We start from the raw sequence: 14,770 nt of genomic DNA on the forward strand, positions 1-14,770 counted from the left end.
GGGATGTTGCTCTGGGACATCAGGTGGGAGGAGGCCATGGTCCGCACTTCCGTGTGGTGAGTTGGGTGCCTCTGAGCAGAGTGCCTGGCAGAAACTGGGCCTCCGTATCTCCGTGTCCAAGGGGACAAACATGAGTTAGCCAGAGGCCAAGCCAGACGCCTGAGGAGCATGGCTCCCGGTCTCTACTAGGTGCCCTGCCTGTCTCAAGCCTCTGCTCGGTGGGCAGCAGCCTCCTCAGGACCCCTGCTGACGGGGCTATGAGGACAGCATGGGCACTGGCGGCTCCCGGTCCAGTCCTGCCCTGCCCCTCTCTCCGGCGGGGCCCCGGGTAAGTCACCTCACGTATGAGAGGGGAAAGGAGACCCAACTCCTAGGGCTGTGAGGACCGGAAGTGGCCGAGGACTCCTGTAAGCCACAAGGCAGGCGTTCCCAGCGAGTGCCAACCCTCCCCTGCCCTTGTGGCTGGGAAGGCAGGAAGCTCGCAGGTGAGGGAACAGAGCACGGCCCTCCTCGGTGAGCCGTCTCCCTCCTGCCTGGCGTCTCTCCCAGTTTCCACGCGCTGAGCCGAGGAGTCTCCTGCTGTGGGTCGGAAGTGGGCAGCACGTGGGGGCTGCAGCAGGTGGAATGCCTGGGCTTCATAATTACTGATCTGTCCCTACGTGAGACTGAAACTCCAGGAGCGTGGGTTGCATGACCGATAGATGGAACCGAGCGTGTGGTGGTCAGAGGTAGGTGGGGCGACCTCCGCCTCCTGGCCTAGAAGACTCCTGGCAGGTGACTCTCTGAGCCTCCATGTCCTCGTTGGTAAAGTGGGGCTAAGAATCGCTATCCTGAAGAGCTGTCCTAAGCCCAGATAAGATTACGTATTCACTGTCCGCTCTGCCTCCGGAACTTGTTGGCTGCTCGGGAAACGTTGGCTTCCCTGTGTTTCTGCTGGGATGCAGCCTCGGGCTTGTGGACGGAGAGCTTGCTTCGGGTGCAGGATCCGACGCGGTCGGGAGCCCTGTGGGATTGGGTTGGTGACATTCAGGTGGAAAGGGCCGTGTGAACACGAGGGTAGTTTTAATGACGCAGCCCCTCGGCCTCCACAGCCAGGGGGGCCTGGCTGCCTGGTGCCGGCTTTATTAGTGCAGCCGGTGCTCCGCCCGAGTCCTGGGACAGGCGGGAGCCAGGCTCATTAACTGCCATCTATTCTTGGGCCAGGGTGTCTACAGCAGCCGGTGACGGCACACTTTTCAGTGGGCACAGCCAAGCCTGGCGCTGACCACCTTCCTTGGATGTCCCCAGTCCTGTCTTGTCTGAGGTGCCTGGGGGCTTTTCACAGCCTCTGTTACTGTTCCCCTGGCTGCAGTCCCGGGGCCGCAGGGAGCACCTTCAACGCGGGCCACGCGGAAGATCCTTGGGAGCAGCTTGACCTCTCGGACAGGAGCAGGTGGAAGCAGTGCCCCCTCAGAGGCGGCAGCCCCGAGGGTGGTTTGCGGAGCGCTGCCTCTCAGAACGGAGCCAGAGCTCATAACCTAGAAGGTGATTTTGGCAAAAGTTCAGGCGGGTCTTTATCTCGTGCTGGCGTGGTGCTGGGCGGTGTGCTAGGCACCGGGGACCCACCCCTGCTCGGAACTGAAGGGCTCTGTGTCCTTGCTCCTCAGCACGTCTGCGGCAGGGCCAAGGCACGCTGTCCTTCCCCGGCTGGTGCCACGTTGAGGTCCTACCCCGTGACACAGTGATCCTGTAGGATTCCACGGTCATTCTCAGTTTACCGAGAGAAGCGAGGTTCACGGAGGTGGTCTGATGTGCCCAGAGTCCTGGAGGGCAGGTTCCGTGGTGCGCGGATATCCCTCTACCCCGCTGCATCAAACTCCGCTAGGTCGGGGTCGTCGTTCTTGGTAGCCGTTCATTGTGGCTGTGCCCTTAACTCAGTCACGAAGCCATCTGGCTCCTTGTGCAGGCTGTGATGGGGACCCCGACGAGCAAGCTGTCCAGGTGTCCTGAGCAACGTAGCCAGCCCAGCTGTGGCTCTTCTCCACGGATGGCTGTCCCCGGTGGTGCTGGCTCCTCACTGGGCTCTCATGAGGCAGCTGCTGTGAGAGGCCCAAGATGAATCACTTGCCGGCTATTCTTATTCTCAAGGTCCTGAGGTCTGGACCTGCCTGTGTCCCAGTCCCTGCCATCCCTGGCCCTGCCGACATCCTCGCGGTCTGATGAGGCACACTGAGCCCCGGGGAGCCAGCCTCACTCACTTTGTCCTCTGTCTTTCCCAGGGCAGCGAGGTGCCAGGCCCTACCTTTGCTGATGGCGAGCTCCTCCCCAGGGACCCCAGCTTCTTTCCCGAGGACGAGGAGGAGGCTATTACGCTGGCCCCACCCGAGGGCCCCCCGGAGTCAGACATGGACAGCCCCATGGAGAGCATGCAGAGCCTGGAGGGGTCGGTTGGGAGTCCTGCCGAGGAGAAGGACGGAGGGCTCGGGGGCCTGTTCCTGCCGGAGGACAAGTGAGTTAAAACTGTCTGGAGCGCCACATACAGGAAGGTGGTGGTCATGGCCAACCCAGAGATTTGGAGAGGGAGGAGAGGGGTTCTAGTATCAGTTGAACCATATGAAATTGTCAATTCTTAATCATTTTTGACCTTCAAAAAAAAAAAAAAGCAATTTCCTATACATTTTCGCAGGGCAGAGCTTCTCAGGCTCCAGTGGCTCTGGGAGTCAGGCTGTTCTCGGTGGGGTCTTTGGAGTAGTTCATCCATTTTGCTTCCTGGGAGCAGTGTGACAGCCGTACTGTGACCAGCCACCAAGGACAGCTGGTCAGGGACCACAGACCCGTTGTCCTTTTGGCTGACCATTTGCCACTTGATCATACACATTGTTCTTTGGGACCAGTCGCCAGGAGGTGGCCGGCAGGGGACGCTGAGGGTTTTAATAAAATGTATAGGAGAAAGAGCTGGAATGTGATGAATCCATCCCAAGGTGCTGAGGAGCCTGAGGGCAGATGAGTGAGTTCAACAACAGGGTGGCGGTACCAGCAGACTTGCTCGTTAGTGCCCTGTCGTCAACACTGTGATTCTCAGATAGAGACCAGGACTGCTCAAGGGCACTGTGGGAGAATTACGGCCTTACCCACTTCCCTGCTTCTTGTCCCCAGTTCAAGTTGCCCAGTTTTGAGCTCAGAGGCTCAGTACGTCAGAGAAACCCTCATTTCTGAGTAGCAATACGTAGACCTGGCCTCACAACCACTGACGGGAAGACCTGTTTCGGCAGGTGACAAGCAGTGCTCAGTTCTCAGGTTGTGGACAGGGCTCAGCCAGCCCTGGACACTGTCACAGGCCACACCGTGGGTCACCCATGAGAGGCCTAGGGTCTCCGACCCATGTTCTCTGCAGTGAGTCCCTTCTATAAACTGGGAGAAGCGCCTCATCTGGTAGCTCGTTGTTACTTATTTTAAAACTTCCATTTCTTACTAGAATGCAAGCCAATTAAACAGAGCTTGGAAAAGGTAGGAAAGGAAGAATGGCGGGGGGGGGGGTAGTAACTCACTTAGAGTCCCACCACCCAAACCCAAGTTCTGTTACCATGTAAATACTTTTATGTCCTACTTTTCCTTATTTTGTATCAACCTTTCCTTTCTGTATTTAAATTTTATATCCGACTTTATATTAGTTTTTCCCATATTATTGCTAGTATTTTTTGCGGACCTTTCAACAATTAGATAACCCATAATTTGATATTTACTAATATATATTATAATTTTACAACTGTAACTTAATCATTTAATTAGCTAATATTAGCAATATAGAATATATAATTTTATATTATACATCTACTATAACTTAAAAAAAATTTTTTTTAACACTTGTTTATTTTTTGAGAGACAGAGACAGAGCATGAACGGGGAAGGAGCAGAGAGAGAGGGAGACACAGAATCTGAAGCAGGCTCGCAGGGCTCAAATTCCCAAACCGTGAGATTGTGACCCGAGCCAAAGTGGGACGCTTAACCGACTAAGCCACCCAGGAGGCCCCATATACTATGACTTACTATAACTTATTCTAATTTGAGTAGGGAAACCATTCAGTTGTAAGCAATGTTTTGTTGCTGTAGAGAAGCATCGGTTTGCGCATCTCTTGTGCAGAAACTGTTTCTGTGGTGAGACATTTCCCTTAGGATGAGGTCCCCAAAGTGCACTTGCCAGGTCAGAAAGCACATACTCGGGCTTCTGATCTCTGTGGCACCAGTTGACCTCCAGGAAGGCTGGTTGGTTTCCCTGGCACAGGCTGTGGACGGGGCTGTGTTAACAGACAGCCCTTCTGTAACACCCAGGTCCCTGGGCCACGCCCCATCCATGACCACGTCGGACCTCTCCACACACTCCACCACCTCGCTTATCAGCAACGAGGAGCAGTTTGAAGACTATGGAGAGGGGGACGACGTGGACTGTGCCCCCAGCAGCCCCTGCCCCGATGACGAGACCAGGACCAACGTTTACTCGGACCTGGGATCTTCAGTGTCTTCCAGGTGGCCCTGTGGTCTGGAATGGCAATTTGGGGCCCGGGAAAAGCGGCCGGACCAACCAAACCTCATCCCAGGGCGGGTCAGAGGGCAGAGTCCTAAGCTCCCTGGGGTCTGCTCCTGGAGCTTGGGGGTGCTGCCTTTGCACCCTGATTGGAGGTTCTAGAATTCCTCCCGCCTTCTTCTGGCTTGGGGAAGAAACAGAATTAGCCCACCTGGGAGGCTGCAGACTCAGGGGTGTGTGCTGTCTTGCTTCCTAGAACCTCGGTGTCGAAGGGTCCTTCTAGGTGACCTACTGTGATACCTTCCCCCACAACTAGTCATTACTCACTCTGACGTTAGCTCTCCATCGCCTTGTCTGTGAAATGGGTACTGTTCATTGGCCTTTCCTCTGAGAGTATCGAGGGAGGGAGGATCTGTTGCTGTCTTTCCACTCCCTCTGCCCCTAAGCGCACACACAAAAGGTTCCCCGGCATTGGGGAACCCAGTCAAGTAAGGATGGGGTAGGGCACCAGATTGGACAGCAGAGGTTGATTTCTGTCTCCCGAATCAGTGCGGGGCAGACACCCAGGAAAATGCGGCACGCCTACAACAACGAATTGCTGGATGTTTACTGCTCTCAGTGCTGTAAGAAGATCAACCTGCTGAATGACCTGGAAGCCCGACTGAAAAACCTGAAGGCCAACAGGTGAGGCCCCCGGGACCCAGCAGAGGGATGGGCGGCCAGGGCTGGGGGTGGGGGGTGGGTCCAGAGGGGGAAGCGGCAGGCAAGGCGGCCCCACTCTGTCTTGGCAAGTGAGGGCCCTGTCAGGGTGGGATTGATCTTAGGGGGCTTGCATTTTTCTGCAAGAGGAAACTCAGGGTGCTTCTGCTGAGGACCGAGCTGATTAGTGAATTCCCTGCAGCGGGCGGGACAAAGCCCTGTAGTGCACCTACTGGTATCTTGCAGCCAAGGCAGAGTAAGGAGTGGACTAGAGCCCCCTCTGTTCAATGACTGTTCTCTCTCTCTCCCTCTCCCTACTGCACCCCCACCCCTGCAGCCCTAACCGGAAGATCTCTAGCACGGCCTTTGGACGGTAAGACCCCCCACCTTGGGAGGAGGGGTGGAATACTGTCTCCCTTTCCATGCGGGCAGCCCAGACCCAGCCAGTGCCCAGTGCCCTGCGCGTGCCCGATGCACAGAGGGAAACAGAGACCCCCAGGAGTGCAGGCAGAGCAACCAGACCTCTACTTCTGACAGGGAGGGGCCGCCCTTGCCCCTTGTGGCAGTGGAGCAGTCGGCCTCTCCAAACCCTTAGCTGTTTCCGCTCCAGGCAGGTGCACCAGGGAGGCCCCGAGAGACCCGGCGCGTCTCACGGCTGTTGGTGCCCTGCCCCGCACCCTGGAGCCGGCAGCTGTGCCAGCAGATCCTGGGGATCCCGCTGACCGAGACTGGGCACGAGTGTGCCCCGTTGGAGCTGGTCTCTTTGCTCCGGGTTAAATCCTCCCAGCTAACTTCCTGGGACTTCCAGGCTCCCGCTCTGGATCTCGGGATCCAGGTTCTCGTGCACGCTGGCCCGGGTCCACTCCCAGGGCCGTGGGAGCTGCCAGCAAGCGCCCAGACTCTGGCTCGAGAGCAGGAGTGGGACGGGACAGGCCCTGGGTAGAGACCTGGCTGCTGCCCGGCAGGAAGCGGGAAGGGGGAGCCTCACCGTGGTAGCTGGGTTTGCCTCCGGCAAGTCTTTACCCATTTGCAGACCCACCCAATCCCCTGCCCTGCACAGTCTGGGTGGGTCTCCTTCCTGTTCCCAGGGTCCCAGAGATGCATCGGGAGCCGGTTTGGTGGAGGAATTGAGTCTTGCTGGGTGGCTTCAGGAGGCCAGGACCCTCTGCCAGGACCGTGGAGCCAGTCTACCTGCAGTGGCTGGTTTTGCAGCTGGAGGGAGGTGGTCGGGGGCTCATGTGCCCACTCTGGTCACTGGGTAGTTACTGGCTCGAACACCGCATGAAAAGGGTGCTGAGGCAGCAGGCCAGAGCCGTGATGGATTGCCAGGGACTCTGGAGGGGTGTAGCGGCCCATCCGCTGGCCTCTGAGCTGGGTGACCTCTTGAGTTCAGAGGTCAGGCAACTCTTCTCCCCTGACTGGGTGAGGACAGCCTCCTTGGAGGGGTCCCTGGCCTTCTCCCCAAGATACTGGGTGCTCTCAGCCCATAGCCCAGTGTGGACCCCAGGCCCTGGAGGGACGGCCTCTGCAGCTACCTCCCCCCATCCCCCGCAGGCAGCTCATGCACAGCAGCAACTTTAGTAGCAGTGACGGTAGCACTGAGGACCTGTTCCGAGACAGCATTGACTCCTGTGACAACGACATCACGGAGAAGGTGGGTCCTGAGTGGGTGGAGGACAGGCTTAATGTGTGCGTGCTCCCCGGGGGTCGTGGGGAGCCCCCCAGCAGCTATCTGGGGACTCGGGAGACAGAGACCCTGTCCTTGCCCAGGAGTTGGGGGTAGGTGGCCCCGATAATGCGGACACGTACGCTTGGGGACCCTCACGCTCACCAAACATGGCTTCTGTCCCACGGTCTCTAGCTTCTCGGTCCTGTGGACTCCAAGGTTTCCTCCACCCCCACCTCTGCCTCCCTCTTGCAGGTGAGCTTCCTGGAAAAAAAAGTGACAGAACTGGAGAATGACAGCCTGACCAATGGGGACCTGAAGAGCAAGCTGAAGCAGGAGAACACACAGCTTGTGCACAGGTCGGGGGCTGGGGGGCTGGGGCCCCGGCCGTGACTCGGGAACGGGCTTGGGGAGGGCCCTGAGAAAAGCTGGGGGAGGTGAACTGCACATCTTGTCCTTCCTCTCCGAGAGGCTGTGATGTGTCAGCCCCTTGCTACATGGCTGTGCCCATGCAGGACGCACAGGAAGACTGGTCTCTGGGGACTCAGAAGCAGGTCGGAGCTTGACCTTGACCCCCATGTCTGCAGCCCCAGGGTGGGTGTAAGGCAGGAGTTGGGATCCACTCCCGTATTTCTCTGTCCTACACTGATGAGAGTCTGACACCCCCCTGCCCCCCACCCCGTTTCTGGGGACAAGCTCCGCAGAGAGAGACGCTGGTGTGAGTCGGGCTCGCACGTGCTGCTAGCGGAAGGGTCCGGGCATCGCTGCCCCTCCTCCCGATGGGGGCCCGCTGACCCTGACTGCAGTGAGGTAGTGCATGTAGCATATAGTTGTCCTCACGGGGTGGCATGAGATTTGGTAAACTGATCCCCGCCCAGGGTCTGGCCCTCAACCTTGTAGGGCCCAAAGATGGGTTCTGGAACACCCCAGAAGGGTAGCCTCCTGGAGGGACTGTTCCCAGTGAAATGTGCCCAGACTGATAGGCCAGCTAGGCTGCCAGTGGTGGGGTTAGAGCGTGCCTGGTGGGACCTGGCCCCTTCCTGGGTCTTGAATGCTCGGGACCCCTATCCAAGGACATGCGTGGTTTTGGAGTCAAGGTGCCCAGTAGCTGAATTACTGGTCAGAGGGGTAGGGACCAGGGAGGAGGAGAGCGGGAAGAGAAGCCAAGGCCCAAGGGCTGCTTCACGCAGCCGTGCCGAGGCCTGCCATCCCTCCCCGCGCCTGGCTGGGAATGCCGCCTTCTCTGTGCAGCCTCGCTCCCCTCTGGGCCGACCGCCAGGCGCCCCCCTCCCCACCCTCGCCCCATGGCGTGCGTCTCCTTACGTGCTGTGGCATCCGCATTCATCTGTCAGGGAAGCTGCTGACCCACAGGTCTGGCAAACACATCACCACTTCCCGCAGCAGGGCTACGACGGAGCCAGGGTCTCGGGGCCTCCCGTAGCCAGGGGCGGGGGCGGGGTGGGAAGACACCACGAGAGCTGGCCCTGGACTGGGGCGCGCGCCCCTCTGTCTCCTCAGGGTGCACGAGCTGGAGGAGATGGTGAAAGATCAGGAGACCATGGCCGAGCAGGCCCTGGAGGAGGAGGCGCGGCGGCACCGCGAGGCCTACGGCAAGCTGGAGAGAGAGAAGAGCACGGAGATCGAGCTGCTCAACACCAGGTGGGCGCCTGCTGGGGACGGGGCCGCCTCGGAGGCGCCCTCCACTCCCGGTCCAGGCCCGTGGGACAGGCACCGTCCCCGTGGTATGGATCGGAAAACAGCCTGAAGAAAAGCCCCCTGTTGTAACAGTTCTCCTCTTGATACCTGAACACCTGGACATGCTTGCTGGGAAGTATATAAAAGAACCTTCTGGTAGCATTATTTCTACTAGGTACAACTGGAGACAGCTCACAAGTCTGTCAACAAGAGGATAGGTTAAAAAACTGTGGTCTTGCCCCTATTCCTGGGTTGGGTCTAATGTCCGGGCTAGGAGCTCCCCCTGCTGTCAGAGTCTCCTTGACCTTGAACACCTGGGTGCACCGACCCTGGGCCCCTGGGGCCAACGTGAATGGAAAAGCAGGGCCCGGTTTCTTTTGGGCTTCTGGGCCGCAGGTATAGCTGCTGGAACCTGAGGCCGGTAGGGAGAGGAGTATTGACCTGGGAATCTGGGTTGCTTACCCTTTAGCTCCATGACTTTGGACATCCTGTGTCATTTTCTGGGCCTCCGTTTCCCCATCTGTCAGTCCTCCCTCCCAGCCCCACAGAATGTCCGTGAAGGCAGGTGGGTTGCTGCACATCAGAACAGTACACACAGGTGAAGACTGTGGTGTCCCAGGGCTGCCCTCCCTAATGACCCAGGCCAGGGAGGCCACTGGGAAGCTACCTAGGCCCCTGGCAGAGAGAGCAGTGGAGCCATCACTCTAGGAAGGAAGTAACAAGTGTGAAGGAGAGGGAATGTTCGGCAGGAATCGGTGGCAGAAATGACCCTGTGCCGTTCCGGTGCCACGGACAGCCCAACTCACCTGCCCTCTTCTCAGGTCATTTAAAACGACCTGGGTACCTGGGCTGTGTCTCCTCATGGGATCCTGTTAGGACAGCCCCCTCTGGACACTAACACAGAGGACAATGACCTGTGGCTATCACAGGCAGCTGCGGGCAGGGCCGAGCGAAGAGCCTGGGAGAGACGCTGGGGGGAGAAAGAAAAGCAAACGCTGTCATTGCTTTCCAAGCGGGAGGGACCTGCCACCACCAGCCACAGGAGGACCTTCTCTTTGTTTAGCAGAAAAACGTCCTCCGTGTTGTTTCAGGCTGTAAGGACGCATGTGAAAAAGAATCCTATGTTCTTATTCACAAATGAGTGTTTCCTTTTATCACAAACAGAAGGATGGTAATTCAGTGTCCTTCCCAGTTTGCCTTGGATGACAGGAAGCTTGAAGTTGTATTACCCATCTGGAACAACTAGTCATATTCTCTCTCTCTCTCTCTCTTGCTTTCTGGTATCTTCCCTCTTCCAGGAAGCAGAGAATCGCTGTAGACTGTCCATCTGTTGTAAGATAACCTCCGTTTCTGACATACTTGTCTCTCTCCTTTTCCCAGGGTGCAGCAATTAGAGGAGGAAAACACTGAGCTCAGAACAACAGTGACCCGGCTCAAGTCACAAACAGAGAAGCTGGATGAGGTGAGCAGCAGGCCTAGGAGTGTCCCTCAGATTCCGATCTTGAGCTGAAGCCACAGAGGTGGTGTTGGCCACAAAGGCCTCTAGTTGCTAGTTTGCCCTAACAACAACAACAAAAACAAAATAAAATATGAACAGTAATTTGTCTTCCTATGTTTCTGATTTTCCAAACTTTTTTTACAGCGAATATAATTTTTTATATAATGGGGGGAAGTAATAATAAAAAAGAGAGAAGGAGGTTAGCTTTTGTTTGGCCGCACCTTTGATTCAGGTTTCATCTGGCACCATCGAAGGGCTTCAGAGGCCTGTGTTTCTAGAATCCTAAGGGACCCGGCTGTTTCTTTAAGCCGTGACTCGAGGGTTGTGTTCAGGGGGGCTGGTCGGACTGCCCGCCTGTCCAGGTGGCTGACCCGGAGCCCCCCGACGTCCCTGGGGTGTAGCGAGCCTCTCTGGGCACCGTCCTCCCTGACCCAGTCCCCCGATCCAGGAACGGCAGCGCATGTGTGACCGGCTGGAGGACACCAGCCTGCGGCTCAAAGATGAGACGGACCTGTACAAGCGCGTGACGGACAAGCTGCGGCAGAACCGCCTTGAGTTCCAAAAGGAACGGGAAGCGACGCAGGAGGTGGGTCCCAGGCCGGAGGGCACCGGGCACCGGGGCTCCCTCCCGTGGCCGCGCTCCCGCCAACCAGCCCCTCCCCCACGCAGCTCATCGAGGACTTGCGGAAGGAGCTAGAGCACCTGCAGATGTACAAGCTGGACTGTGAGCGGCCAGGCCGGGGACGCAGCTCGTCCTCTGGCCTGGGCGAGTTCAACGCCAGGGCCCGCGAGGTGGAGCTGGAGCATGAGGTCAAGCGGCTCAAGCAGGTGGGCCCCGCTGGACGGGTCTCCCGTATGGGGCCCCAAGCTGCAGCGGCACCTTCCCACACCCCTTCCTGTCTGCTCCTCTCAACGTCCCTGCCCGGTGGGGCTGCCCGTCCCCACCCCACAGCTCAGGCAAGGCAGCTCACCTCTAGGCCACACTTGATGCGGATCCCGGGGTCTCTCCTTGGAGTCCACACAAAGAAGCAGACCCCACTCTGCTGTCCTTGCCGATGGAGTGGAGGAGGAGACTATCCAGCCATGGATGAGGGTCTGCTGTGTTGGGTCCTCCCAGAAGCAGACCCGGATCCCAAGGTTCCATTTCAAGCGGTTCCCGGGAGCACTCCCATGATGGGGGAGTTGGGGGAAGTGGGATCAGGAGGGGCAGGGACCAAGGGAGGGTGTGATGGTGAGTGAAGCCCCCTGTTCAGCCCAGCCCGACATCCGGGGGTGGGAAACTGCTCTAGAAAGTCTACTCCTGCTGGCTTCACCAGCATCCCACAGCGATCCGAAAACCCCAGCCCTTTCTCATGCATGAGGGCACCAAGTCCCAGGTGTGCGGTTAGTTAGGAGACTTTAGGCGAAAGCTAGCACGTGGTACTGGCACGTGGGGTCTGGGCAGGGCCCTGTGAGGCCACCTGTACTCAGGAAGAGTTCCCACAGAGCAGGATTCCTGAACCTCGCTACAGGAGGAGACTGGATCCAGCCTTGCAGCCCGGAGACCCCAAAGTATCAGGAGCTCCTCTTCTGGCTCACTCACCCCAGGGAGGAAAGCGTGGCCAGGAGCCCTGCCCTTATCTGGAAACTTCGTTCCCCTGAGTGGGCCCATAACTCTTCCTCAGGACCCCGTGACCTCCCAGGACCCAGCCCTTCCCCCAAAGCCTGGCAGAGGCCACATCACCTATGGGTGTCTTTGAGCTGGCCTGACACACACCTGAGAGGAGGGTCCCGGTGGCAGTCAGGAGACCGTGAATGCAAAGAAATGGGTTCTGCTGGGTTCTGGATGCTTCTGGCAGCTGACGTTGCCTTTGTCCCACTCCACAGGAGAATCATAAGCTGCGGGACCAGAATGACGACTTGAATGGACAGATCTTGAGCCTCAGCCTCTATGAAGCAAAGAACCTCTTTGCCACCCAGACCAAAGCCCAGTCTCTGGCCGCAGAAATAGACACGGCCTCTCGCGATGAGGTAATGTGCCCTCTCATTCTTGCTTGGGAGCCTCGGCCGCTCCTCTGCAAGTCCTGTCCCGCACCCGTGTGCTGTGATGAGAAGTCCCAGGCTACCCCGAGCAGGGGAAGCAGACCAGGGCCTGTGAGGGTCCCCGTCTGCAGCCACCTGAGTGACCGTGCAGAGCGGTGAGGGAGTTAGAGCAGTTCTGACTTCCTGCATGTGCTGGGGAGGAAGCTCTGGGAACAGAGTGGAGTTTGAGTCTTTGCTCTACCAGAAACATGCCAAAATGGCCGGCTGATCAACATGTCTCTGTCAGCCCGTAGTGCAGGAGAAGCTAGAACCCCTCTGCCTCAAGCCAAGAGGGGAAAGACACTAGCGTTTCTTGAGCACCTGAGTGTAGTGTGTCTTCACCTTCTGACAACTCAAAGGCTTCCTGGACATTTCCATGTTACAGATTGGGAGGCTAGGACACAAGATCACCCAACTTGTGGAGGGAGAAGGACCCAGGTCTCCAGAACCAAAGTCCGTTCTGCCCCACCACCCCACACCAGGGTGTGCTTCTAAAAGATCAGGCCTCCAAAATACCCTGGTTACATTTGAACATGAATCATAAGACAGTCACTGAACCCTTTATCCTGTGCTTAGGACACAGAGCTAAGTGCTGACCCCTAGCCTCGGGGGACTCCCAGCTGAGCTGGTTACCAGCCTCCAGTCTGGGGGCAGAGGTGGCATTTCAGAGACCTAAAGGACACATCGGGAATGGACCTGCACAGGGGCAATGGCAGGGTCGGGGTGGTGAGGGGACCGTTTCAGGTAGAGGAAACAGCTAGAAGCCTTACAAGTCTTAGGGCCCTGGGACTCTGGATGTCATTCTTGATTGCAAATGGCTTTAGCCAGTGTTTTCAGCCTGTACCGAGCGGTTGCTCATACTTGGGTCCCTCCACAGACCAGTTGGATCAGAATCCCTGGGGGCGGGGCCTGGGCGTCAGCATATCTCACACACCTTACTGTGAGCTGTCACTGCTCTCGCTGGTTTCTGGCACCCAAGTGCTGAGGTTGGTCTGGGGGCCTGCCTTGCCCAGGTGTCCCGAGCCCCTCTGTGCCGGGCCCTGGCTCATCACAAGCTGGGGATCCGGGTTCCACCTGCACTCCAGCCCAGGCCCGGCCTCTGACCTGCCTCTCCCGTTCCCCCCAGCTCATGGAAGCCCTGAAGGAGCAGGAGGAGATCAACTTCCGGCTGAGGCAGTACATGGACAAGATTATCCTTGCCATCCTGGACCACAACCCCTCCATCCTTGAGATCAAACACTGAGACGAGGGCTGGCTGCAGAGCGGCCTCGGGACCCTCCCAGCCCTGGACCCTGGGACCAAGGCGCAGACCCCACTTGAGGATGCGGCCCAAGCCAGGCCACACACACACACACACACACACACACACACACACACTGTAAACATCTCTGGCCACCATGTCCTGTGTACTGATGCGTATGTGGGGAAGCCGCTCACACAGCAAGGGGTGAGCGTGGGGCTGTGAGTGTCATCTGCACAGTTAACTGCCCGTGCACTTTGCAGTCCCCTTGCAAGAGCGGATGGTCCTGGAGGGTGGGAGGGGCAAGGTCTGCTATCAGGAGTTACTGTAATAACAAGAACTGGAAGACTGTGTTTCAGGTACTGGATGAAAATGATTCTACCTCTGGGGATAAGGATTTAAAGATGCTCTAGTGAGACAGGTTCTTTTCACCCCACCTCTGTTCCCTCTGGGAGTGGGAGCAAAATTATGGTCTTTCCCAGGGGTTCGAATGCCTAACGGCCACATCCTCCCCAGCCTCTTTGGCCATCTTTCAAGCCTAGGTGCTCAGGCTCAGAGAGGAGGAAGGGGCCCTCCCAGAGCCCCTCCCTGGCCAGCAGCCCCTGTGATGCCTGTGCATGGGGTGTCCCGAGGACTCAGGCTTGCAGGAGAGCTGGCATGGGGCAGCCTTCGTTTGAGAAGCTCTTGGTATTTTGGGGGTTTCCTGTACACTTCCCCATCCCTGCCTGCCTCTTCCTTTCTGGCTTGGTTGTTTTTGGTTTTTATTTTAGAGAGAGAGTGCGAGTCGGGGAGAGGCACGGGGTCGAGGGTGGGGTGGGGGCGGAGAGAGAGAGAGAGAGAGAGAATGAATCTTAAGCAGGCTCCACACTCAGCATGGAGCCCGACGCCAGGCTCAATCCCACAACCCAGGGATCATGACCTGAGCTGAAATCAAGAGTTGGATGCTCAACTGACTGAGCCACCCAGGCGCCCCTCTTTGTGTTTTATTGTTAAGACAATGGAAAATGAGCGGTATTTAACTTGAGTGTAAAATGAAGGGAATAAAAGGGGGTGGGGAGTGGGGGCCAGGGGTGTCTAAGGCATGTGTTGGCATTGGGTGACAAAGACCTTAGTTCCAGGGAGGAGCGTGGTCCCATTCCAGTCTGTTCCTCCCCGTGGGCTGCATTTCACGAGAAGCATGGATGGACAGTCCGCAGGCGGGGAGTGGGCCTTGCTTACCTGCTCCTGTTCTCCACACAACCCGGTGATGGCAGGCCTCAGGTTTGGAGTTTGGGATTCTGAGCTCTGGGCTTGACTCAGCTGGGTAGCGAGGCCCCCGCGTCCCGCCTTTTGGAAACTCTCCTATTCAGTTCTCAGCCAGGAGAGGTGTGCTGGTGAGAGACACCGGTGGGGAGATTGCAGGGAAACCTT

The 14,770-nt window shown here is 57.7% G+C and overlaps 1 protein-coding gene across 3 annotated transcripts in view; it reads left to right on the forward strand.

Moving 5' to 3' along the window:
• Window positions 1-13,518, forward strand: part of RAB11FIP4 (RAB11 family interacting protein 4) — a 117,685-nt gene extending 104,167 nt beyond the window's left edge. For all 3 annotated transcript variants that reach the window (XM_047080767.1, XM_047080768.1, XM_047080769.1), the window contains 12 exons: window positions 2,259-2,488; window positions 4,309-4,503; window positions 5,051-5,185; window positions 5,538-5,573; window positions 6,755-6,854; window positions 7,122-7,225; window positions 8,385-8,525; window positions 9,942-10,023; window positions 10,508-10,645; window positions 10,729-10,887; window positions 11,926-12,069; window positions 13,247-13,518. In XM_047080767.1, the coding sequence (XP_046936723.1) occupies window positions 2,259-2,488; window positions 4,309-4,503; window positions 5,051-5,185; window positions 5,538-5,573; window positions 6,755-6,854; window positions 7,122-7,225; window positions 8,385-8,525; window positions 9,942-10,023; window positions 10,508-10,645; window positions 10,729-10,887; window positions 11,926-12,069; window positions 13,247-13,363 (1,581 nt within the window). In that variant the 3' untranslated portion in view covers window positions 13,364-13,518. The remainder of the gene's footprint in view (window positions 1-2,258; window positions 2,489-4,308; window positions 4,504-5,050; window positions 5,186-5,537; window positions 5,574-6,754; window positions 6,855-7,121; window positions 7,226-8,384; window positions 8,526-9,941; window positions 10,024-10,507; window positions 10,646-10,728; window positions 10,888-11,925; window positions 12,070-13,246) is intronic.
• Window positions 13,519-14,770: the final 1,252 nt, after the last annotated feature.

The sequence above is a fragment of the Lynx rufus genome, unplaced genomic scaffold (genome assembly GCF_022079265.1).
Source record: "Lynx rufus isolate CCGP_SWC_20201006 ecotype Redwood Valley unplaced genomic scaffold, mLynRuf1.p SCAF_18, whole genome shotgun sequence".
Classification (NCBI taxonomy): Eukaryota; Metazoa; Chordata; class Mammalia; order Carnivora; family Felidae; genus Lynx; species Lynx rufus.